The following is a 26,036-nucleotide window of genomic DNA, read 5'->3' on the forward strand; positions in this document are numbered from 1 at the left end:
TCCAAGATTATAAATAAATAATATTGGGCCAATTTTTATGAGATCGCCCAACCATGCAAGATTTCAGGGCCCTCACATTATATCAAAGAGGTTAGATCAACAAGATCTCACCAGATTAGGCAATCTCATGAGATTTTTCACCCATTTCCATTTCTGGTTTTATTTTAAGGTTTTGATATTGTACTGTACAAGAAGAAATTGCTAACCTCTTATTCTATTCCATATAGACTATCATAATTTTTATTTGACAAACGTCACACTATGTTACAGCAGAATTGTTTTATAGATCTAGATTTTTTTTGTTGGAATTAGCATAATTTTCTTCATTTGAGTCATATGTTATAGTAATGGTGTGTAGTTTTTTTTTTTTAATTTGTTCAGTCATGTCCAATTCTCAGAGACTGCCTGGACAACTCCCTGCAGTTTTCTTGGCAAGGTTTTTTGAAAGTGGTTTGCCATTGCCTCTTTCTAAGGCTGAGAGAGAGTGACTGGCCCAAGGTCAACCAGCTGGCTTTGTGCCTAAGGTGGGACTAGAACTCACGGTCTCCAGGTTTCTAGCCTGGTGCCTTAACCACTACATAAAGGAGTGGTTTAGGAGGAGAGACTCTAAGATACTATAGATCAGTGGTTGCTGGGCTTTATACCACATCATGCCCATTCTGAAGCCAAATATGTTAGGTTTCTTATTCACCTGAATCTGGATCACTTACATCAGAGGTCTCAAACTCTGGGTCATGACCCACCAAAGGGTCATGAGCATTTTTTTTTTTTTTTTAAATTGGATTCGTGGTCACATTTATTTTTATAAAGCTGATAAAGTTTGCCTAGCTGAACAGTGATCAGAGCCTGGAATGAATTTTGAGAGATGGCCAAACAGATGTTATGCTATGATTGGAGATGGTTTCACACTAAATAGCAACTTCCTTCCCAAGTGCTTTGTAATATTATATGCATTGTCTTTGGGATGCCTATACGAAATTTGATATATTTATCCGTTTTCCTAAATTTCAAGCTTTTGAAAATGGAATCGTTTTTGTTGGATGGTAAGAGAAAAAGTAAAGATGACCAACTTCCTGGTAATGCTGACAAAAGTAAGCCTAAATCAATGAAGAAGAAAATGTCTTTTAATAAGCATCATATTTATTTATTTCCTATCTCCAAAATCCATGAGATGACATGATCACATAGATTCACTTATCAGTTTAGGGGGTTGCACCAAAGGACCGTAGCAAGCAGAGGTACAACTTAAGGTCCCAAAGCCATATGTGGCCCTAAAAATGTCTTCAGTGTGTCTCCAAGAACACCCAATACTTGCTATCAAGAAGTAATCTTTAATATACCAAAAGGGAAAAAAATATATCAATGGTTAACATGGTAACTGCATTTAATTAGTATAATTTTAGTTAAATACAAATGAAATCCAGTCAAATTAACTTTTTCTCCCAAACCTAAGCGGTTTTGGGAAGCAGTTCATGCCATTCAAAGACGTAGTTATGATTTCAGCCTAAAATGTGCATTTGAGTTACACAGGAATTTATCCATCTCCAACTTCCCCCAATCTGTTGTTCTCTAAGTGTGTTGAGTTAGAACTTGCATTGTCATTAGCCAGCATGATCATTGCTCTGTTGTCTGGAGATGATAAGAGTCAGGGTCCAACGCATCTAAAAGTCATCAGTTGAGGAAGGTTGTCCTCATTTTAATTGGCAGTAGCTTTCTGGCTTCTAGGACAGATCTTTGCCATCACCTAAATACCTCCTGATTCTTTTCTTAAGGAAAGGCCATGGATTGAATTTAGGGACCATACAAAATATGTGTCTTGCAGACTCTCTTCCAACAAGCCCCAAACACTTGCCGTTTGACCACATTATTTGTTGTGCAAATAAAAAATTGAGTTGCTGAATAAAGGGAAATCAAACAAATATTTGTTTGGCTGCTTGTTTTCAGCAGCAGTGCATTTAGAAGCACTGATGGGACAGTTTTGAAAATGAAGGACTATTCACTGTAAACTGGAACACCCTATTTAATGTAACATGGCTTCAGCTATTCCTGCAATTACTAGGCATATTTGTTAAGTAAGCTGAAAACCAGCTAATCTGAACATCTAAATAATTCCCTGAGAAATGCATTTCTTGTTTGAACACACTGAGGCTGGCTGGGAATAACGAGACAGTGGATAATAATCAGGTGCTTTGCAGACGATTTATCTCTTTCACAATTGTGGGCAAATAAAATTTGTCTTCTTTCTCCTCTTAGCCAAAGTTCTTGGTGCTTGCAATGCCCCCTCAGTGCTGGTTCAGGTATATCTGCCAGGTGCATTTAGAAAGAGATTAAAGATGTGGAAAGTGCTTATTCATGCACCCAACCTTTCAATGCATATAAGTCAGGAAATATGCAGATGCACTATTTTTCTTCTATAGCTGCTTACATGGCACTCCCATCCAGAAAGCAAAAGGAAAAAAAAAATGCCTTTTCCAAGTCAAGGTTAAAGAGTATTTCTTGACAGTACTGTCCTTTGACTTTATACATTAGCTGGGTTTGCACCACACACTATCTTTAGTTACTGGAGTAACCAATTTTCTGTGTTTGCAAAGCAAATTAAGTAATAATCTCATTAGACAGGCTGGGGTCATACAACCTGCTAAATCACAGAAAAACTAACACTAACCAAGCTTAGCCTGTTATATAAACATGCAGGCGCTAGTTTTTTAGGTGGCCTAGTTAAATGTCTTAATCAGCACTGCATGATTAATATGCCAGTCTATAACACTGACTTTTGACTTAGATATGCATATAAAAATAATGTTCTGTGGGTTTTTTTTAATGGCTAGAATTTCTGCATGGATTAAATGGCAGATAAAATAATCACAAAAAATATATTTAGAATATTGTGTTCTTTCTGAAACCTTATATATAGCCAAAAGGAGGACTTTAAATTTGAAATACATGGATTATACAGGCAAATTGGATGCATTTTATATTATTGTGTTCTTTTTGGCTGTGAAGTATCACATAACTCTCAGGGTAGCCAACTTTTGTGCTGTGAAAATGGGGCAACACATTATTCAGTATGTTTTCTTGGATGGGATGGGCTCTCAGAGTTTAACAGCATTTTACAAATTTGTCTCTGATGTTTGATAAATCTTCGATGGGAAAAATGTGATGGCCAGTCACTCTCTCTCAACCCAACTCACCTTACAGGGTGGTTGTTGTGGAGAAAATAGGAGGAGGAAGGAGTATTAGGTATGTTCCCCACCGTGAGTTATTTATAAAAAATAATAAAGTCAGGATAAAAAATCTTCTTAAAAAAAGATGTGTGCGACAACTCGTAATGTTCAGCGTGGCGCGCATCCCATTTTGTTCAGTGGGGTTTATATTCCTGCAAGTAGGCGGAAAATCACGGTATTTAAATTTGGCCCAACTGCTAAAATGTCTGTTGCCTCCTGATCCTGGAATTTGAAATACCAACTATGGTGTACAGCTCATCACATCTTCTATATCAGTCATTAATAAGGAATTTCAGAAAGAATTGTGCCTTGTTTTTTTTTTAATTAATAATCCTGATATCCTTTAAAGACCCTTTCTTTTTTTCTCTTTTGCAAAGATGTGAGAAACCAATGTTACACAATCAATGGGAAGAAAGAGATCTCTCTCATGCATTCCCTTTCAGACTATCCGGTTAAGGTCAGTTTAAAACAGTCCAAATAGCAGCATTCTTTGCTGCTTCCACTAAATCAGCATCTTTTGATCCCACTGGTAAACAATGAATCTGGCAAAAGACCATGCATTTAATCTTTAGAGACAGAGAAAGGTCTCTCGCATATGCCAGTATTATTATCTTAGAAAGTTTATAAAGGCTTTTCCTTCTTTAATTTGGAGATTACGCACATCCATACACTAACACCCCACCTTCTTTCCAAAAGGCAATGCATTCTCCTTCAGGAAGGGAGATAAATAAATTGCTTTACCTTCTGTTCTCCCTGTGAAACATGACATTTCTCTTACATGTTTACTGCAAAATGAAATGGAATCCACAGAGCTTCTAAAAAGTCAATGAATCTTCAAGTAAATTCAGTAAGACAAGTTCATGTTCTGCCCATAGCCACAGTTCTTGCACATAGATGGATGCTTAATAGCACTCAATAGCACCTTGCCCTTCCTCCCACCACACAGTTGTACAAATGTGTACTTAGGTGTGATATCAAAGTGTTGTAGAAAAATCCAATATCCTTGGTTAGTCCTCCTTTGAATGCACATCTCTGCAATGCAGCTAATGCCAATTAAACCCAAATCTACTATAAAACAACAATTAGGAGTCCAAGTAGAAAATGTAATTAACCAGAATCTATTTAATCAAACAACACTGCATCGAGAAGGGAAGGAACAGTCTAGCACAACAGCCAGTGTGGGGTATTTCTTTTTTAGGTGCCTTTTAAATTGGTACTGATTTGATTTAAACTGGTGATTCAAAATCTGAAAAAAAAGGCATGATTCAGTTCAGATATGTGATTTGAGGGCAACTTGATTCAGTTTGAAACAAAGATTTGCCCATTTCAAAATGCTAGAAGGATTTTCATTTTTGGAAGAATGGAATGAAAATAGTCAGGGGCCTCCACAGGGAAGGTATCAAAAAGTCAAGATGGTACCCACAGCTGTACAACTGAAGGCCTGTCCCTTTTTTTACGTGTGTTAATGCATATTTTTTTTTAAAAAATGGAGCTTTGACTGCAAAATTGCAGCCACCATCTTGACTTGTTTGACCCTCCTCTATGGACTCTTCAGAAAATAATTATCCATGGCAAGTTTCACTAGAATACCTTCAAGGGTTTTACCACAACAATTTGTTTTAAAATATCCCTCCTGTATTGCTTTGCAGGCATGAGAAAAGGACAATGCAAGAGCCTTGGAACTATCCAGCAAAGTCCTTAGAAAGCAGTTGACTGAACCAATGCAGAAAGTCCCCTATTCCAATATAAACCCAGAAACATTCAAAAACTTTTTTAAAAAAAATAAGAAGCTCATGCTTATCCGTAGCTTTTCTGGTGTTCCAGGCTTGACATGGTCAATGACAAATGTCCTTATGGGCTGGTCTTAATTTACTGGCTCCAATCACTGATTTCTGGAGTGCTAAAAGAGTAGGCACAGTTACTTGGCAAATTTATCCCTTCATTTCAGGAAGGACTTGGTGAAATGAAGGCTGTGACTTGGTGCTACTACTTAGTGATAGTTTGCAGAGGCAAAAGGAGCAGGATAGGACCATCTTCTGGTTTCCAGCCCATTGCCTTCACCACTAGACCAAACTGGCTCTCTTTTTAAATGATGGTTTGTTAAATGAACCACAATTGGCTAGACCCACATAGTGTTAAAGTATAAAACATGATTTTACAAAACACAGTGACTAGGTTTATACAATACAGAAAGCCAAAACAAACAAGCTATCATATAGCTTAATATAATAGCTTAATATAGCTTAATATAATGTGTGAACCCAGTCAGTGGCTTCATTCTCACAGTATATAGTATTTATCCATCAACAGTAAAGGAACTAGCAGTCAAGAAATATGCTTCTGACTAACACTTGATAGAACAGCCATGAAGGCCTTGGAAAATATATTCAAATACCATGATGTCTCTATGCCTACAAAGATCAAAACTGGGCAAGCCATGGTATTCCCCATGACACTTCAATGGAAGTGAAAGTTGGATTTTAAAGAAGCAGGATAGAAAGTGTATTAATGCTTTTGAAGTTTGCTACTGGAGAAATCTCCTGAGAATACAGTGGGCAGCCAAGAAAACAAACCAATGGATCATCAAACAAATCAACCCAGAGTTCTCACTCAAGGCACAAATGATCAGGCTGAAACTATCCTTCTTCAGACACATTATGTGAAGATGTAGCTCTCTGGAGAAGAAGCTTTTATTCCCCCATCCACCTTGGGAAAGGTGGAAGGAAAGAGAAAAAGAGGACAACCAGCAGCATTGGGAATGGACTCAGTTACAGTGGCATTGAGTGCACCATTGGGAGACTTGAAAGACCAGGTTAGGGACAGATCATCAAGCAGAAAATCTGTGTGGTCACTAAGAGCTGAGAATGACTTGATGGCATCAATCAATCAGTCAATCAATCAATCATATTTAACCATAATCTAACCAAACAGGCTCAGTTTGCATAATATGCTCAGCAAGCAAGCAAGAAAGTTTCACACTAGGTTTTTAACTGACTTGATTGTGTTGTGCAAGCACAAGCAATCTCTTTTCCTGCAGCCCAGCATATTTCAGAAGGCAAATCCAGGGCAGAAAGTAAGAAGAAACCCAGGGGGAAAAAAAACAAACTGCTGCTTTTTCTTTAAAAGATGGGAGCAGGTGGAAATAGGAGAAGAAGGAATAACAAGATGAAAGGGTGAGAAAAATACTAGGCTTTGCAGTTATGGATAGACTGACAAGAAGATTGCAAAGATGTTCTAGTTTGCTTTTCCCTCATCCTAATCAAACTTATGGCAACTTAAGATAACAAAAAAGTATCAGAAGAAGTGTGAGGTTGGAACCATGAGCCCAAGAGGTCTTCAGATTGTTTTTCTTAAGTAGCAGCCATACGGAAGGGCATTCAAGGTATTGAAGGGGCATTTTAGGAGAATTGTAGAACTTGTCATAGGGATCTGGTTGTTAAATAATTAATTGGGTGCATATTAGGTAGTATAATTGCATAAGCCTTTAAAATGAGCTGAAAGACATTTGGAACCCAGCCATCGCTAATACTAATAAACAAGTCTGTCACAGTAATGCCAGAAATCTTAATCAGTTCATCGGCTGATTCATCGGATGACATTTGCATATGAAATGCATTCATTGTTTTAAATGCAAAATGACATTTTGATCTGTAATTCTAACCACCCTGGGAGTAATCCCTACAGAAGTTAGTGGAGTTTATTCTAGATTTATAAGAAGTGTGTAGGATGATACTGTAAATGTATATCCTTTTTTTTTAGGGAACACAAAAGAGAGCACTCCATTGCCTAGCTGATTTCAGCACCCCTCCCCTCTTTTTAAAATAAATAAATATCTGTGACAGAAAGGTTTTATAAAGTGTTGTAATGCAGAAATGTTTCCAGCCCATGAGTTAAGTATCTTCTTATCCCCACAGTATCTGAATAGTGGGAAGGAAGACCATGTATGTTTGCTTCAGACATACAGTAGGCACACACAGTCCTGAAAGCCCTTAGTTACAGGACCACTTCAACATGTCATCCTTTAATGTCCCTCCAATCAAGCGTAGGTGGACATGAAAATGACATCTCTGCCTCTTTCACATCACGATTGTTAATCTCCTGTTGAGTCCAAGGAGTCATGCTTCTGCTCTGCTGAATACAAGAGAGGCTACAGAAACACTGGGTAGGGTGTATAGGTTTTTTATTTTGCAGTTTTAATCAAGGCAGGTTCTGACTCCCAAAGCTGTCCATCATCAGGGAAGAAGTTCGTCAAAGTTTTCTCTCAAGGGGACTAAATTTTACATTAGGAATTAGATTAAAATCTCCACTTCAGATATCTCAGGATAAGGAAAGGGAGGTGGATCTTGGTGATGTGAAAGGCAAAATCAAAGAAAAGGGAAAGATCCTCCTTAATATGAACTTGACTCTTGCTGACTACATAGAGTCATTGACTCCATACAGAAGAAATTCTAAATGAGATAAATTAATTACATCCATGTCAAGTTTTTGGCAGCCATACAGAAGTGGTTGACCATTGCCACATTCTGAGATATTTATCAATTCCCTGGTCTAACCTACAGTCCTAGGCTTTGCTAGTGATTTCCCATTAAAGTGCTAACCAGGTCCAACCATACTTAGCTTTTTTGGAATCAGCAGCTGTCGGCAAGGTACTGCTATCTCCATGGCTAAAGGCAAGGCTAAAGACTCTTAAACCTACTACCACAATCCTACACAGGTCAATTAAGCAACCATTGCATATGGCAGAAGTACAGAGTCTTTGGGTGCTTAGCTCCATATGTAGAACCAGAGCAATCTAGAGTCCCATGGCCATCGGCAGTCCTCCAAACTCTTTTGGTGGCTCCAAAGTTATACCAGGGAATGCCAGAGAAATTCAGTGGCCAAGTTTCCAGCCAGTTTGAGGCAGGCAATACACAAACAGATTGTAAAGTAAGCTCTCAAATAAGTAAACTCAATTTTAAAAAGATTTCCCTCACTCCCACAACAATCCCCACAACCCTCTGAAAAATATCAGCCCCACCCAATGAGCCCCTTAGACTATCAAAAAGTTGCTAAACTCTGATATATGAGAATGGAGTGGTGCCACTTATGGCAGGGACAGGGAGAAAAAGAGATGTGCTCAGAAAGGGGCCATCACCAGAGTAAAAAGCTTACCTTTCTAACCCCTCCACCTTTTTTTCCTTAAAGTGATTCTCTTCCATTTTTACCTTGTTGATGACAGTTGGGAGGGGCTGAGGAACACCCACAATTTCCATTCCCCCCTTTTTGATACATAGTTTTATCTATCTATCTATCTATCTATCTATCTATCTATCTATCTATCTATCTATCTATCTATCTATCTTCTGTGGTAAAACACACAATACTTTAATACTCCCCATGACAGCTTCAATATTATGCCTTACTCTACTTATAATTGCCAAGAACAAAAGGAGCTTATTCATGCTTTCTATAAGGAGAAAAAGAGCCTGAATAATTACAGTTTCTCTTTAAAATCATAACCCTTAAAATGCTATTGTAGCTACAAGAATAATAAGGAGCTGGCTCCCACTGCCCCAGAAATAAGTACTATTTTATAATAGGGGAAAAAAAAGATTTTTTTTTAAATCACAATATTAAGATGAGAGTGTCAAGAGTATAATCTGAGTAGGAAACTAGGAATGAGGCTGAAATAATAGCATTATACCTTGTAGGAACTGGGAAATCAACAGAGGTCCTAGAAATGGCTTTGCCTGCTTCTCTCCCCATTGTTGCTGCTTTCTGGAGTAACCATTTGACCTTGGGTTAGGAGCCTTAGACTAGAGCTACTTATCTGGGCTCTAAAAATCTAGACAGTAGATGACAGCAGAGAGAAAATATTTGCTGCCAACTAGTGGTCATCCTGACTTTAACAGCCCCAAGGATGGTAGCCCTACTGTAGAGAATGAGGGAGTTGGCTCTGAGGGAAATAGGCAAGAACCATTATACAAGCAAAGAAGGCTGAAAGATTCCTTAAGTCCTGGGAAACAGGATAGTATTCAGAAGAGACTCAGGCAGGCTCCTCCCACATTCATTGGGATATAAGGGCCGGGGGCTGGGGAGGTAAAGCACTAACCATGCTTGCAAGATTTTGCTAGTATAATAAAGCAGTGTTTCTCAACCATGGCAACTTGAAGATGTGTGGACTTCAAGTTCCCAAGGTTGAGAAACACTGCAATAAAGTGTAGTTTGAGTCTTCCAGCAGAGTCTGCTTCCTGATCTGGTCTACCCTGAAGGACTGAAACCTACCCTATACTGGACAGGTTGGAAGACTGGTCTGAGAGAAACAAGATTTCCTTTAACAGGTAGATATGTAAAATACTGCATTTAGAAAGAGAAAAAAATGTAGGACACATATAAAAGGTAGGGGATTCATGGCTTGGAAACACTACATCTGAGAAGAATTTTGGTATGGTCATTGACCACAAGTGAACATGACCCAGCAGTGTGAGATGGTTCCTTGAAGGACCAATACAGTTCTGGGCTGCATTAGGAGAAGCACTGTATCAAAGACTACTGGTAGTTCTATGTATGATTCTGGGCATCCTCAGTACTGTGTATGATTCTGGGCACCACATTTCCAGAAGGATATTGATAGAGATGATTCAGAAGAGGGTAACAAAGATAATACTAGGAGTTGAGGTCATATTCTATGATGAGAGGCTAAATGAACTTGGGATGTTCAGTCTGAAGAAAAGATTACTTACAGGAGACATGATAGCTATATTCAGATACATAAACAGAAGCTATAGAGAAGACAGTCAAGAACTATTCCATGACAAGAGAAACTAGGACCAGAAAGAACAGGTATAATCCACAGCTACCTAGATTTTGTTTAAATATAAGGAAATTCTGACAGATCAATAGAACAGTGAAACCAATGGCATCTGTAGATTCTCCATGACTTGAGATTTTTGAGAAGAGGCCAGTTAGACACCTCTTGAAGATGGTTTAATTGGGCTTCCTGCACATTGAAGGAGAGTGGAACTAGATGATCCTTGTCTCTTCCAACTCTATAGTTCTATGATTTATGAATACATCAAATTTCATCCTTGCAATTCAGCTCTTTGTTTACCATTTCTTTCCAAAACAGGCTAGGAGAGCATGATTTATTTCATTTATATGGCCACCCATCTCACTGTAGTGACTCTGAGTGGCTAACATCACATAAAAATTCAATCCAAAATTAAACATCAAACTACATTAAAAGAAAGTCCTATAATGGCAGCTAAGGACAAACCCAGTTGACAATAAAATAACAGCAACTCATGGGCCCCCACTATGACACTCATGTCTGAAAACAGATCCAAGTCTTTCTGAAAATCCACCAGGGCCAGTCTAATCTCAGGGGATATGATGTTATAAAAGGCAGCAACTGAAGGAAGATACATTCACTGTAGGAATCCAGCCATCATCAAAGGTGTTTCTTTATGTCCCTCCAGTATCAGAAATATGGCTGATAGAAATGTAGTTGTGGCACCCAGTTTGTGATCCTTCCTCATTCCCACACAAAATATTGCCTTCAGTACTTTATTCTGTTGGCTTTTTTCCCCTTTAATCTGCTCTGAATACAAATGGACAAAAAGAAAATTGTTTATATATGTATTAGTACAGCCTTTCTCAACCTTTTGACCCTGGAGGAACCCTTGGAATATTTTTCAGGCCTCAGGGAACCCCTGCCCATTCAGGCTCAAATATAGGCCACAAGTTACAAAATTATTATATTTGTTTCATGTGTAGGCCTGCATATATGCTTTAACAGTGTTCTTAAACTAAAAATAAAGAATGAAACTTACCTCTTTAATGTGAAGTTGCCCAAACTTGAAATATTTTTTTTAAAATAAATCATGATCTCCCAGGGAACCCCTAGTGACCTCTCGTGGAACCCTAGGGTGCCACAGAACCCTGGTTGAGACATCCTGTATTATTATGAAGAAACAAATGCTAGGCCAAATTAGGACTTAGCATTTTCAGGAGTTGAATTTCAATTCTAACTGGTATTCTGCAAAGCATTTTCTGTGCCTTACATTCCATCATCATCTTTTCCCTTCTTTTGACAAAGATTACCAGACCATGGAACAGTGCACCATTATCCAATCATTATATGATCAGGTGACCATTGAAAATGTAATAGAAGAGAGAAGATGATGGGAATGACAAGAATTCCCATGCTGCTACCAGCTCCAAAAGTATACTCTGATTTTGTTATATATCAAGTTGCCGGTCAACCCTTTGAATTAAGGAACTCTTGAAGTGCAGCAAAAATCCTACATAGCATTAGAATTAACACTTGCTTTCTCAGGTTGTGTTCCCCGTTCATCTCCTGTGGCTATGTTGCTTCTTTCCAGTCCAACTTGCAGAACTGAGTGTGGAAATCTTATGAGGAAGAAATGGCGAATGAAGAATTGGGAGTTAAATGTTTTCTGATACCGAGCACATCAAAGAAGAGCTTAGAACAGAATATTTCTCTCTGACTGGCTAACCTTCTCTGTAGAAGGAATTTTCTCTTTAATAAGAAGAAATAGATTCCTTTACTCTTAACACAGTTTGCTTTCCATAAATAGAAAAAAAAGCTCTGACTGTCTTTGATGGTAATTGCAGCTGAAAACTTTCATGTATTTTTGACAAGAGTTTGGAATATCGTACTCTCCTTCCTATTATAACAAGTAATTATGACAGGGAAGATTAGGAGGCATCCAGGACATCGTTTCATATTATTATTAACATAGTCATCACTAATAAAGGAATTATAGCTGGTAATGTACATTGGCAGCCAGGCTGTTCAACCGCTTTCAGTATGTGTGACTCCTGGATATTTAAGGTCCAGTTCAAGTGCAGCATCAGGGAGAGGGGGGTGGGGAAAATCCCACATTTATTTCCCATTAAGCAGTTCAAAAATAGCTTACTAGTTTTTTCACCCCACTTCTCAAACGTTATTTTTTTCAAAAGGGGGGTTATCATGCAGCTTTGAATTGTGTGTTTTTTTTCCCCTAGGGAAATATGTAAGCACTTGGTTGTTGTTGTTGTTCTTATATGTTTGGACAGGAACAACATTTTTCCAATTAACAAGCAATCCAGAACTTAAGCATTTGCTGGTTTTCATATTGGGCAAATATTCTGATTCTGCATAGTACCATCTGTCTGTCTGTCTGTCTGTCTATCATCTGTCTGTCTATCTCCCTCTCTTCCTTCCTTCTGTGAATTTGAGGCAATTGAATTAAAAATATTCTCAGAGTATACTTAAAATACATATTTCGATTTTAAAAAACAATAGTAGATAATGCAAAAACGGACCCAACATGGCAGACGTGCATTTGCTCCAAATGATGGTGAAAGTGTTGTGCAGTTGCATGGTACCATGGCAACACTGTTGTCCAAGGCAACAAAGATTATTGCAAAGAAATGTGTTTGTTCGTTTATTTAGTTATTGTCATTGTGTTATGTAGGCAGAAGCTACACTCTCTGTAAAAATGGGACTCAAAATATCCCATAACTTCTGGAAGGCATTTAGATCCACTCAGGATGAGGCCAAGGAGGTGAAGCATCTCAATTGGTTCTATGCGTATAGGAGAATATAGTATAAGGATAACAGTGTTCTGTGACATTAGAATGGACAACAGCATTTGAGATTACATAAGGGATGATAGGTCTCAACAGAAAAATCCTTTCTCTGGAAAATCTCCCATACTAAAGAGTAATTTTTTTCAGATGTCCTGGGTATTCTTTTAATTTATAAGGAATATTTAAATCGGGGTGGTGTTCAACAGTACTGCAGAGCACACCACCCATGTACACAGAACTGCTATTTCCAAACAAAGGACAAGATCCCAAAACAGATGGTCAGATGGCAAAAGTTGCTCTCTGAGTGAGATGGGCAGGGAATAAATTTGATATATTAAATAAATAAATAAATAAATAAATACATACATACATACATAACTGTATCTCTATACTGGCCAGTGTAGACTAGAATATGAAGAAAGAGGAAAGAGAGTCTGTATGCTTTATAATTCTTTCTTTCTATTACTGAGACATGGAAAATAAGAAAGACACCAGTCTGCCAATGTATCTGCCATATCACAACATTCATAAGGAAATGTACACACAGAAGAACGTCAAGGATTATTGGCTTGTAACCTGTGAATTAGGTTCACATGATATGTTAGACCTTAAAACTTAGATTAAGAGAATACAGTTGCTCTGTTATCGAATGTGATGCCATAGTCTAGAGTGTGTGCCAATGTAGAATCCTGCACTATGATGCAGATGAACAGAGACATACTTTCAGATTTAGGAAAGTTGTTAAGAACACTTGGAGAAATCATTGTGGTGTTATTTGGGTGTGCAGGAATAGGAGATAATACAACCTGAAGATTGGCTTGTGCTGGAAACCCTTCAGAGACATTAAATAACTGCAGTTGGAATAAATGTCTCTCCCCAGTTTGCAGATGATATATTTAACTAGAAGAAGGGTAATAATGCAAGGGGAAAAATGAAGCCCCTAAAAGCCAAGGGAACTAGTCTGATGTAGTGGTTATGGCACCAGGCTAGAACCCAGGAGACAGTGAGTTCTAGTCTCACCTTAGGCACAAAGTCAGTCACTCTCTCAGCCCTGGGAAGAAGAAGGTAAGGGCACTTCTGAAATCTTTCCAAGAAAACTGCAGGGACTTGTCCAGGCAGTCACCAGGAGTCAAAAACTGGCTCAAAGGCACACACACACACACAAAAGCCAAGAATAGGTGGTGCACCAGGACAAAATCTTTCCATCCCTCTGGAATACTGCCCCAGACTAAACTGCAGTTCTTTACATTCTTACATGGAATAAGATCCATTGAACCTGAACTGAATTCTCAGTAGATCTTTGTAGCTTGTATAGTTTTCCTAAGTATATTCTTAGGACTTATATTGGGTGTTTAAGGAATACAGATACAGAAATCATATGACGATATTTGTGAAGGATCACACAGAGTACTCAGGAATACATTGTGAAATAAAATAGCTGTGAGTCTTGTCCAAGTTACCAAGACATCAGAGGGGACGCTAATCACGTTTTTTCAGTTCATGCTTTCAACCCATGTCATAGCTCCGTGGTGCCTTGTATATTTAGGACACCAACCCTTCAACCTCGGTCCCCCAAGGCTTTCTCGTACACTTCAAATGAGGAAAGAAAATCCAAACCCCTCCATTCAGTGGGTCATATTCCACTGTTAAAGCTAACCAGGAGATAAATTGCTTTCAGTTCTAAGAAAGAAAAGTGGGGTAGAAGTTCAGTGACAAAATTATAAACAAGTTCCCTTTACAGAAAACAAAGCTGAGGACAACTCCAAAAGATTTCAGTGTAATTCATGAGCTCCCAACTGCCATAAAGTGTGCAGTTTCTCTGTGCCAGTGTTTCTCAATCTCAGCAACTTTAAGATGTGTGGACTTCAACTCCCAGAATTCTCCAGCTCCCAGCATGCTGGCTGGGGAATTCTGAGAGTTGGAGTCCACATATCTTAAAGTTGCTGAGGTTGAGAAACACTGCTCTGTACCTCAGAAAATAGACAAATGGGACAGATGTGTGAATTGCCAGTACTTGTTGTGGAGGGGGAAAAAAACCCAGCTTCAGTCCTTTGCTAGCAGATTGAATGAAAACCACCATCAACCTAACATTTATGGATATGTAAAGGGTTCAGCTCACTGTTAGGTAGGAATATGAGTCCTGACATAGGGTGGATTTGGATTTATTGGGTGATGTGGATTTTGAAAATAGTAATAATGCTGCTTCCTTTTCTTCCTTGTTCCTTCTTTGATTTCTTCTGTTTTCTTTCTCTTCCCCCCCCCCTTTTTTTTTTCCTTCTCTCAGATTGACTGCTCCTTTCCCACCACCATAATCTTCCTTCTTCTATTGTCTGGAATATTCAGAGTTCTTTTGTCTACTTTTAATTTATGTCTGTTTCTCCTCAATTGGTTTAACCATTTGGGCATCCCAGTGAGGTGCTGTTTGGATGTTATGTCTCAAGCACCAAAACACCTTTGACTAGTTGTGCCTTAGTCAGACAGAGTGCTATTTTTCTCTTTTGTGCGAGGGGCTGCTCCTGTGATTTTAATAATAGCTTAAAGCATCCAAATTCAGTAAGTGCAGCTGCTGTTAGGCAATGGCTCCTGTCAGAGGAACAAAGCTAACAAATATAGCCTTTCTTATTTTGGTGCAACACTCTAAGCCAAGCTGCATTATTTTCTACTGAAAATTAGCCTTTTTTAAGAGCTAGTTGTATTTATGTACTCTTTTTTTTTGTATAAAAATAAGGCATGTTGTCTTGGTGTGCGTTACTAGAAAACAAAATGCCTGGGTTCATCTATAACACAAGCAAATTGCAAGGATCAGTAAAGGAACATGAAGGGTGGAACAACTGTGTAATTCATGCTTTCAGAAAAGAAAAGAAAATACCTGCATGACATTATTTTTTGTGTGTGTGTTTGTGTATGTGTGTTTCTCTTTGGTCTTCAGGATGATCTTCAGCCTGTTGCATCTGAAACCAACTGGGAATCAGTCACAAGCCCGGTCTTGGTAAATAATGTGTTAATCTATTATCTGAAAGAGAGGAAATAACTGGAGTTCAGTTGAGATCCATAGCAAGGAGATTATTTGGATTCAACTTCCACTAAGGAAATGTGGCTTACATTTTTCAGTGAATTGATCAATCATCAATGTCCCCACAAATCCACTCCAAAGCTCTATCTGGCAATATCCTGACTATTCTGAATAGATATTAGTTATTTGATTTGGGTCCTTTGGAAACATAGCATTAGAGAGCTTGCTATGACAGGAATGAGCTTATGTAGACTGCTTTGCATGAAGAGAGTCCTAGATGCCATCTTTAGCATTCCCAGTTTAAATAGATATGTTAAATGGCTTGGCAAAAACCCCTGCCAGGCAACATAGGGAACCAGTGCTAGTCAGAATAAATCAGCCTTTTCCCAACTTGGCACCCACCAAATAAGTTAGGAGTGTAGTCCTCAGAATTTTTACACATCATGAAAATCATCTGTAGAGAAACAGACTAGGGAAGACTACAAGAGATTAACTATGGGTAGATGGACAAATAAGCTAATCTGGGTAAACTTCTGTGCATTTGCTGTGGGTGCTCAAATGGACATCATACTCCTTACTTGCCTCTAAGAAACTAGAAAAAGGTAAGTTTCATGTCCTTCCCAATTTTCATTATTAATGATGCTCAGGAAATCATTTGTTAGACTTAGCTACTGGAGCTTGGATGTCATTCCAGAAACAATAGAGGGCATCAGCAATCCGTGTTAAGAATTAAAGTTGAGCATGCTTCAGAAATGATTCTGAAAAACAATAGAAGTGTGGCAGCACTTCTTTAAGGTAGTGGTATTGTTCTTCAGACTTCTACATGAGCCTGAAAACAGACATTGCTATTTTAAGCAGTTAACTCTTTAAAGCAGCTATATCCTCTTTTACACTGGAAAAGTCTGGAAAAAAGACATTGCAGCTTTAAAGAGATGCTGCACTTTGTTCTCCTCTGCAGTTTGAAACATTTCTTCTGAATCATTTTCAAAGCAAGAACAGCCCTGCTAAACTATCTTCAGTACATTTATCCTGTTCAGTTACTGAACAAACTGCAGTGGTATCTTTTACAGGGTTCATTTACATATTGGGTTACTATGGAAGAATAGTTTTTTTAAAAAAAAAAACGATGTTAAACATTGTTGCTATTCTGAAAAAAATATATAAATTTAATCTCATTTTGAATTCTTATCTATCCTAGTTCCCAGGTCAGACATACTGTAATTTTTGTTTGACATTTGTTAAAAATGAACTGCTAGTATTTCTTCCCAAGTAACAATCTATTGTTGAATGGAAACAGTGAAATTTATAATCTGGCAAGCCTTAATCTTGGTCCCTTAAATAATTCATCTTTGACTTATCCTTGGGATGCAATGCTTAGGCCATAGGGCACATGTAAATGTTTTTTTCTCCTAAAACTGTTCATACCCTCAGCAAAAAAAAATAAAAATAAGCTTGTTTAGTTTATCCTTAGCAACTATATTTTCCTGAGAATCTGCCAGCTAGTTGTCTTAGAATATGAGATTGTTCTCCTGACTTGCCCCCCACTCCCACCCCGGTCAATAAAATAAAGCTTCCTTTTTCTACACGGACACTATGTTTTGAAAATCTGTTTTTACAAACTCCAGGATTTTGTACAAAAGGAAAGTAGTAGTGAGGATATTGTTCTTTGCTCACCTTGATTTCTTCAGTCTTCTCTCTGATCCATTATCTCAACTCGTCTTCTCACCTCTATCTAGATTGCAGCAATAAAAATCAGGCATATTGCTCTTCATGACCACAAGACCTACCTCCTTATAATTCCTATTCCAGCAGACTTTTTCATGTCTAGCACAACTGTTCCTTAAAATAACTCCTTGGCCTGTTTTTTTTCTTTTTTTTCAACTCTTGCAAAACATCTATCTTGGACATTCACTCCACTTGATCCACCTATGTTAGAATCTCCTTGACCCTCTGACAGTTATATCTTTTTTCCTTACTGATCCTTATGCCTGGAACTATTCTTGAGAATATCTCCAGAAGACCATTTCTCCTATAAATCCTTCTTCAAAACCCTCCTTTCTGAAAAGTTTGCCTCACCCACCATTTCCCACATCTCACTGTAACTAAGTACTAGAATTGAAAACTCCACAGCCTATCCTATTTTTCTCTCCTCCCATTCCTTCCCTTCATTATTTTTCTTATATTTTATAGAAGTGCTCTTCTGCTTTTATACTGTTCATTATCATGTTCTAAATAAATAACAAATAAATAAAACTGGTTAGCTGTGAAAAAGATACTTAGAAATCAGGAACTGCCCATTACTTCAGTGGTGGACAATGCTTGGGGCTGCAGTTCAGCCTCCCAACCTTTCAGTGAGTCACAGGAAGCTTTCTGGTGACATGTTGTCACAACAAAGGGTGGAACTGAACATTTTTACACTTCTTTTAGGGGATGGAGTTCTAAACAACGTGAATAATAGAAAGAGACTGCTGGAAGGCAAAGCTCAAACACTACCCATGATAAACTCTAAAATTGTTTTGTGTCAAATCCAGACCCTTTGAGAGGTTAAGCATGTGGGTGGTAGCAGTTGCCTCCAAGAGGCCTCATGCTTCCCTCTCACTTTACTTTTCAATTAAAAAAAATAAAAAAGCATGGCTAAAATGGGTCCCTTTTATCACCAGATTTTGTCAGCATTATCTTGGGATGCTGGGGGCTTTATGCAGATCACAGATTGGTCATCCCTGTTCACTGCCTTCATGAACTACTGTCTTGTCCCTTGGTCTTCCCAGCCTCTGTGCATTCAGCTGGGAGATTTATACTTGCTGTCTATGGCTGGAAGAGAAGCTCTACTTGCCTTTGCTTGAAGCAAAGTGTGCAACTCAGCAAGAACCTGCTTTCTTTGAGAGCTGTTATTTGCATCAAGCAAACGTAAGTAAAGCTTCATCTTAGTACTCCTCACTAAGGGTGAGAAGAGCAAGTACCATTCTTTGTACACTTTAGCCCCACACAATTATGTGTGATAGATATAGATATAGATAGATATAGATATAGACATAGACATAGACATAGATATATAGATATAGATGTGTGTGTGTGTGTGTGTGTGTGTGTGTGTGTTTACAAGGACATATATCTCCATACAGGAAACACAAGTGTTGTTTTCAATAATGTCTAGTTCTAGCCTTGTGATAATACATTGTTACAATCCAATACGGAAACAGCTGTTTTGATCTCCTTGTTCTTTTCTACATAATGTTCAAAGTACGCTGCCCTGTATGTCATTCTTAGGGCATTTCCTATCGCTCTCCATCAGTGACTGATCCTACCCTTACTGTGGAAGCCCTAGATCAAACCATTGCTGGATTTGATACCGTGGAGGAACTGCTCAAGCACTTTAATCCAGATACATGGCAAGAAGATCTTGAACACCTGTACACAGAGACTGCCCCACCTCGAGGCAGAAGTTTCTATGAAAGGAAGTCAAAAGGTAGGAAGCAAAAATGGGTGGATTGATGCAGCAGCAAAATATTCTGTGTTTGATCTGATATTAATTTAATTTTGTGGCTGAGGTGGTTAAAATCCTTGGAGGGATGTTGTAAAATTTTAGCAACTGAGTGTCTGATATCCAAGTCCATACTTTGTTCAGTGAGAATTAAAATGCTTAACAACCAGTCTACATAATGAACATTGGAGAGATATTTGCAGCCTATAAAAGCCACCTGCTCTTACAGGTGCTGGTGCCAGATGTTCTTCTAAGTGCAGTGTGATTTTTTAAAAAATGATTATCTCCCTCTTATACTGCAGCAGAATAATTAAGATGCTTGCAGAGGACAGGAGTAGGTAGATGTAGTACTGGTAATTAGGACATCCATGTCTTATATGCAACAACTGGCTCTAACATAAAGCCAAAAAGCATTTGTTCACTGGAGAAATGGTTAGATATGTCCAGATTTTATTAGATGAGCCCAAGGCAGCTGGATACCTTAGAAGACACTTTAGTCAGCTGAGCAAACTAAAAAAAAAAAATTACTCTGCCTGGAGCAAATACTTATTCCTTATTAATCCAATGTAGTATGTGCATTACTATTTAAAGCAGTATCCTCTATGGTTCTTGATACATTCTGAATTGTGTCTTTTCACCATTTTGATTGAGGGTATATGCATGTACAGAAACACGTGTGCATACAGACACACACACACACCCCTCCATCTTCTGTGTGAGAATATGTGTGTCTGTGTATATGAACAGCAAACTCATTTTCCAAATGCCCATGTGGCCAAAATGATGCTACCCATGGAAAAAAAAGGGGGGGCGGGGGTATCAGCAAGCTTTGGAGGACCTAAGGTTTGCAAAAATGCAAAAGAACTTCAAAAAGAATGAAAAGAGGACTGAGCATACTGTATATTTATTTATTTAATTTTTATCCCACCTTTATTATTTTTATAAAAAACTCAAGGCGGAAAACATACCTAGTACTCCTTCCTCCTCCTATTTTCCCCACAACAACAACCCTGTGAGGTGAGTTGGGCTGAGAGTGCACCTGGCCCAAGGTCACCCAGCCGGCTTTCGTGCCCAAGGCAGGACTAGAACTCATAGCCTCCTGGTTTCTAACCTGGTGCCTTAACCTCTAGACCAAACTGGCTGTATTCATCATAAGTGGAATGGCTGATTGATTGCTGGGGAAATGGAAATCCAGTTGGTTGGGGATTAATAATAAATAGTAATTTATTAAATTTATATGCCACATGACTCCCAATTACTTTGGGCAGCTTACAATTGTTAAAATGTTTTTTTAAAAAAAAATAGAAAAAACACACACAAACAAAAAAAAACACCCAGCAGAAGAGAAAGTAACAACAGTGGCAAGGAAAGTAATCCCAGGAGGGGAGGGAGGGAGGGAGGGAGGGAGGGAGGGAGGGAGGGAGGGAGGGAAGGAAGGAAGGAAGGAAGGAAGGAAGGAAGGAAGGAAGGAAGGAAGGAAGGAAGGAAGGAAGGAAGGGGGCATCAGTCATTGTCTCCAAAGTTCTGGGCAAAAAGCCAGGTTTTTAAGACCCTTTGAAACACAAGCAGGGTTTAGAATAAAATGGCAAAAATGTGATTATTTTGTGGCAGATAGCACTTGTTATACTTTGTTTTGCATCTGTTAAAGACTTTGAGTTAAATCACAGCTTTTTGGGAAAGAAAACCTGATTCATATCTTCATGTGATGTGGGGATCAGAGCATGTTAGCCAGCTCTGGACTGTTGATGGAATGTGTTTTAGTAGGAGCATCTATGCATAAAGCCTAACACATGTATATGTTCATCTTTCAAACAAACATCAAGATTATATAACAGGTGTATTGTACATGATGAAATCAGTGGTCTGGATTCAGGCTGAGTGAGTTGTATTTAGGTCCCATTGAGATCAAACCAAACTTCACCAGTGACTAACTTTTCACTGGTTTTCTGGAAAACTAAGTTGAACTGACCTAAGGTTGCACCAACCTATATCTGTCTTGTTCAGACAGGAAAGACCACAATTTCTGCTTCTCATTCACAGACTGAAGATTTGTAGAGCTTCATCAATTCTTGTTGTTTACAATAGAAATATGTTCATGAAATTTGCTTGGAAACAATATGCAAGTGGCTTGCCACTGTCTTCATTCAGGATCTTAACTGTATTTTTTTTTTATTTGTCATTAGCCCTGGAATTTCCTAGTTTCAGTCTATACAGGTAGTGTCAGATCATGCCTAAATTTTTGAGACCTTGCCAAAATGACTAGCTGTTAAATAATTGTTGTTGTTTATTCATTCAGTCGCTTCCGACTCTTCGTGACTTCATGGACCAGCCCACGCCAGAGCTTCCTTTCGGTCGTCACCACTCCCAGCTCCCCCAGGGACGAGTCCATCATCTCTAGAATATCATCTGTCCATCTTGCCCTTGGTCAACCCCTCTTCCTTTTGCCTTCCACTCTCCCTAGCATCAGCAACTTCTCCAGGGTGTCCTGTCTTCTCATTATGTGGCCAAAGTATTTCAGTTTTGACTTTAATGTCATTCCCTCAAGTGAGCAGTCTGGCTTTATTTCCTGGAGGATGGACTGGTTTGATCTTCTTGCAGTCCAAGGCACTCTCAGAATTTTCCTCCAACACCACAGTTCCAAAGCATCTGTCTTCCTTCACTCAGCCTTCCTTATGGTCCAGCTCTCGCAGCCATATGTTACTACTGGGAAAACCATTGCTTTGACAATGCGGACCTTTGTTGTCAGTGTGATGTCTCTGCTCTTAACTATTTTATCGAGACTTGTCATTGCTCTTCTCCCAAGGATTAAGTGTCTTCTGATTTCCTGACTGCAGTCAGCATCTGCAGTAATCTTTGCACCTAGGAATACAAAGTCTTTCACTGCTTCTACATTTTCTCCCTCTATTTGCCAGTTATCAATCAAGCTGGTTGCCATAATCTTGGTTTTTTTGAGGTTTAGCTGCAAGCCAGCTTTTGCACTTTCTTCTTTCACCTTCATCATAAGGCTCCTCAGTTCCTCTTCGCTTTCAGCCATCAAAGTGGTATCCTTAGATAATTAGATGTAGATAATGATTGTTGAAATAAAGAAAGATATATATAGGGCTGTGGATTTATTTAGGGTTAGGGTTCATATCTGCTTGCTCAACAGATCTTTCTATCATTATAATATTTATTTATTTATTTATTTATTTAATTTTCTATCCCGCCTTTACTATTTTTATAAATAACTCAAGGCAGCAAACATACCGCATAGTATTGCATCCTACAGACTAGGGTTTTTTGTTTTTGTTTTTTTTCATTCAATCTAGTTTGCTGCAAAAATGTCCCAAACTGTGTTTTGTGTTCCTTTGGTGAATTAAAGAAAAATAATTTTGAGGGTGCCAAATTTATCATAAGCCAATAGGATAAGCATTAGTATGTTGCATGATTTTTGTTCTAAGTTTCTTAATATTAAAGGTGTTTATTAATGAGTCTGTAGTGATATTCAGTATTCATGGTGGGTAGAAACAGAGTCCATTTCCAAAAATGAAAGAATGTATTTTGTTGATGGAGAAAACCAGGATCCAGAAGGAATTCCTTCTTAGAGGAAGATACAAGTTCTTCCTTCAATCTCTACTGCCATTGCTCACATTATTTCAGAAGGTTCCTAGCCCTCCAAAGCAGATTTAGTAGGGGAAAGGGAGTTGTAGGGCTATGGAAATTGTCAACAATAACTAAAACCACTCCTTACCAACCATGGATTTTGTTTGGTACAACGTGGAATGAAACAAAATTATATGTAACATAGCTGAACTGTCGCAGAAAAAAACAGCGAATTCTCTTGAAAATTCAATGAGGAATAATTCCAGGTATTCCCATTAGAATGTTCCAAGATTGTTCAAGAGATCAATGGTATTTGAAAAACTTGGTACAGTTGCCATAAATAGTGTTTTCCAAACTGTGATCTCTATGGGTCAGGTTCACCTCATTGACCTGAATGCTTTGCTTTGCTTTCACCTGCAATCTCTGTATGTTCCTGAAAGCCACCCAGTCACATTGAAAAGACTGCCTATCTCCAATTGTTTCTGCTGCCTGGGACGTTCCAATACAGTGAATGCGGTCCGGGTCCTCTCTATTAAATGTTGTCATCTTGACTTCTCCCATGTGACATCCTTTCAGTATTTAAAGAGTGCTGTCATATTCCCTCTCACTTCCTGTTCTGAAGACTGAAGATTCCTGGTACCTTCAACATCTCATGGGACTTTGTTTTTAATCACCGGAGCATACTCTCTGCCCTTCTCTGAACCTGTTTTCTGAATCCTTCTTAAAGTATGCATCCAGACAATCCACCACATCACACTATTGATTCATATTCTTTTTGTTGTTGTTTATAATCAGTTATAATCCAAAATCATTTTTATACTCACTATAACCAAGCCTGTCCTACTGTATACTTGTGCATTAGATTTTTATTTCCTAAGTGAACGATTTAGAACAGAATTTAATGTTATTATTTTCACCCTATTTCTTTAATCTATCAAGATAGTTCTGAATTTCATTTTTGTATTCCGGGATATTAGCTACCCCACTGCCATTTTTGACATCTATAAATTTGATAAATATTCTATCTATCTATCTATCTATCTATCTATCTATCTATCTATCTGTTTATTTATTTACAGGACTTATATGGCTGCCTATCTCATATGATGATTCTAGGTAGCTCACAACAATCCATAAGAAACATAGTTAAAAACAGAAGTAGTCTTCCCCCCAGGTGCCAGACCAATCACCCTCACACCTCAACCCCCATCCTAGCCCAATGCTTGGAAGAAGAGCCAGGTCTTCACAGCCCTCCAGAAGGCTAAAAAAGTAGGGATCCTTCAGATCTCAGGTAGGAGGCTGTTCCAAAGGACTGGAGAAGGTGTGCCTCTGAGGTCCCATCAGATGGCAACATTTAAAGGAGGGGATCTAGAGCATGCCCACCCTATCTAAGACAGGCAGATATCCTCAGGGAGAGGTGGTCCTGCAATTAACCTGGCCCTGTGCCATGTAGGGCTTTAAAGGCAATGACCAGCACCTTGAATTGCACCTGGAAAGCAATTGGAAGCCAGTGCAGCTCACACAGCAGTGGTGTTACACAGGTGAACCACAGGGCACCCAACATTGCATATGCTGCTGCATTCTGGACCAGTTGCAGCTTCCAGATGGCTTCAAGGGCAGCCCCATGTAGAGTACAATGCAGTAATCCAAACAGGAGGTGACTAAGGCAGGGGTGACTATGAGCAAGGCCTCATCCAAGTCATTAATAAAAAATGTTTAAAAATACAGGGCCAAAACCTAAAACCACTCAACACCTTACTAAGATTTGATGAGGAACAATCAATGAGCACACCAAATATTATTTTCATGTCAGCTAAATATCCATTTAATTGTTATGCCATTGAACCCATACTTAACTAGTTTGCTAATCAGAACATCATGGTGTAATTTGCTTGGTTGAAATCAAGGTACATTATGTCTGTAACATTTCCACAATCTACTAATTGTAATTGTAATCCCATCAAAAACTGAGATAAAATTAATCTGGCAAGGTTCATTTTTCACAAATCTATCCTGACTTCTGTTAATTACCATCTTGCTTTTAAAGTGCTTCTAGGTCTGTCTCTTTATATACTGGTCAAGAATTTTCAGACTAACCTGGTTTGTAGTTCCCTATATGCTCGTTTTCTCATTTTTTTAAAAGATAGGAGCAATATTACCTCTCCTCCAGTCATCTAGCACTTTCCCAGTTCTCTCAGATTTCCCCAAAGGTAATATATAAGGGTTTAGCCTGACCATCAACTAGTTCCTTTCATACCTTACAGCACATTTCATTTGGCCCTGGAGATTTAAGGTCATTCAAAGTAAATAGGTATTTCCTTGTGTTTCTATCAAACTGAAGTTTATTCATGCATTCAGTATGATAAGTAGTTGCCTCTGAGGGATTTTTAGACATATGTAAGTTACACAGTGTGGCTGTCTGACTTTTCTAGGCTAGAAAAATATCACCAGCTTTACAACCTGTTCCTGGATTGAGAATCGGGAAGAACAATGTTGACATAGTAGTCAAAACAAATCTGTTGTATTCATTGTTTTTTGTATTTCCAAAAAGAACCAACAACTGAATTAGTACAGGAAGACATAAGCAAAGGAAAGCAGGGATTGTGGACCTTTTAAGGGTTAGCCCAAATCTTAATGAGATTTTTTAAATCCTGATGTAGGAAGGGTTCAGAAGAAGGCATCAGAAAATACTATGATCATATAGTATTACACATGTACGTAAACGAATCATTATAGGTTAAACATCAGAAACTGAATATTCAGACTGTCTGAAGTGAAGTGTTTTCAATGGAACAGCACCCATTCAGATGCTAATTATGATGCTTAGGAGAACTGAGGAGAAATGAAATGGTACACGTGACTGTATGAACAAGCCTACTTATAATGAAAAGATGCTTTCAGAAAAGAAAAGTGTACGTGTGATTAAATGTACACTCAAATCAGTAGGGTTTAAATGCATTGACTTTTAGATTTCACTCATAAAGATTCATTTGTCCTTAGAGGAACACACTTTCATTCTGTAGATTATATTATGCCACAGCATGCAAAATGTACAAAATACTATGCCAGGAATAATTTAACCAGCTGGGGCACTTGATATAGGTTTAGCACACTATGACAGATTTACAGGTTAAACAAATTTGCTGCTGGGTTATGCTTT

At 38.4% G+C, this 26,036-nt stretch overlaps 1 protein-coding gene across 2 annotated transcripts in view; it reads left to right on the forward strand.

The window, feature by feature from the left end:
- Window positions 1-26,036, forward strand: part of PDGFD (platelet derived growth factor D) — a 189,851-nt gene that overhangs the window by 135,772 nt on the left and 28,043 nt on the right. The window contains exons 4-5 of one of the 2 annotated variants that reach the window (XM_063305840.1): window positions 15,730-15,789; window positions 19,081-19,279. In XM_063305840.1, coding sequence (XP_063161910.1) covers window positions 15,730-15,789; window positions 19,081-19,279 — 259 coding nt within the window. The remainder of the gene's footprint in view (window positions 1-15,729; window positions 15,790-19,080; window positions 19,280-26,036) is intronic. The other variant, XM_063305841.1, reaches the window with a different exon arrangement.

The sequence above is a fragment of the Candoia aspera genome, chromosome 5 (genome assembly GCF_035149785.1).
Source record: "Candoia aspera isolate rCanAsp1 chromosome 5, rCanAsp1.hap2, whole genome shotgun sequence".
Lineage (NCBI taxonomy): Eukaryota > Metazoa > Chordata > Lepidosauria > Squamata > Boidae > Candoia > Candoia aspera.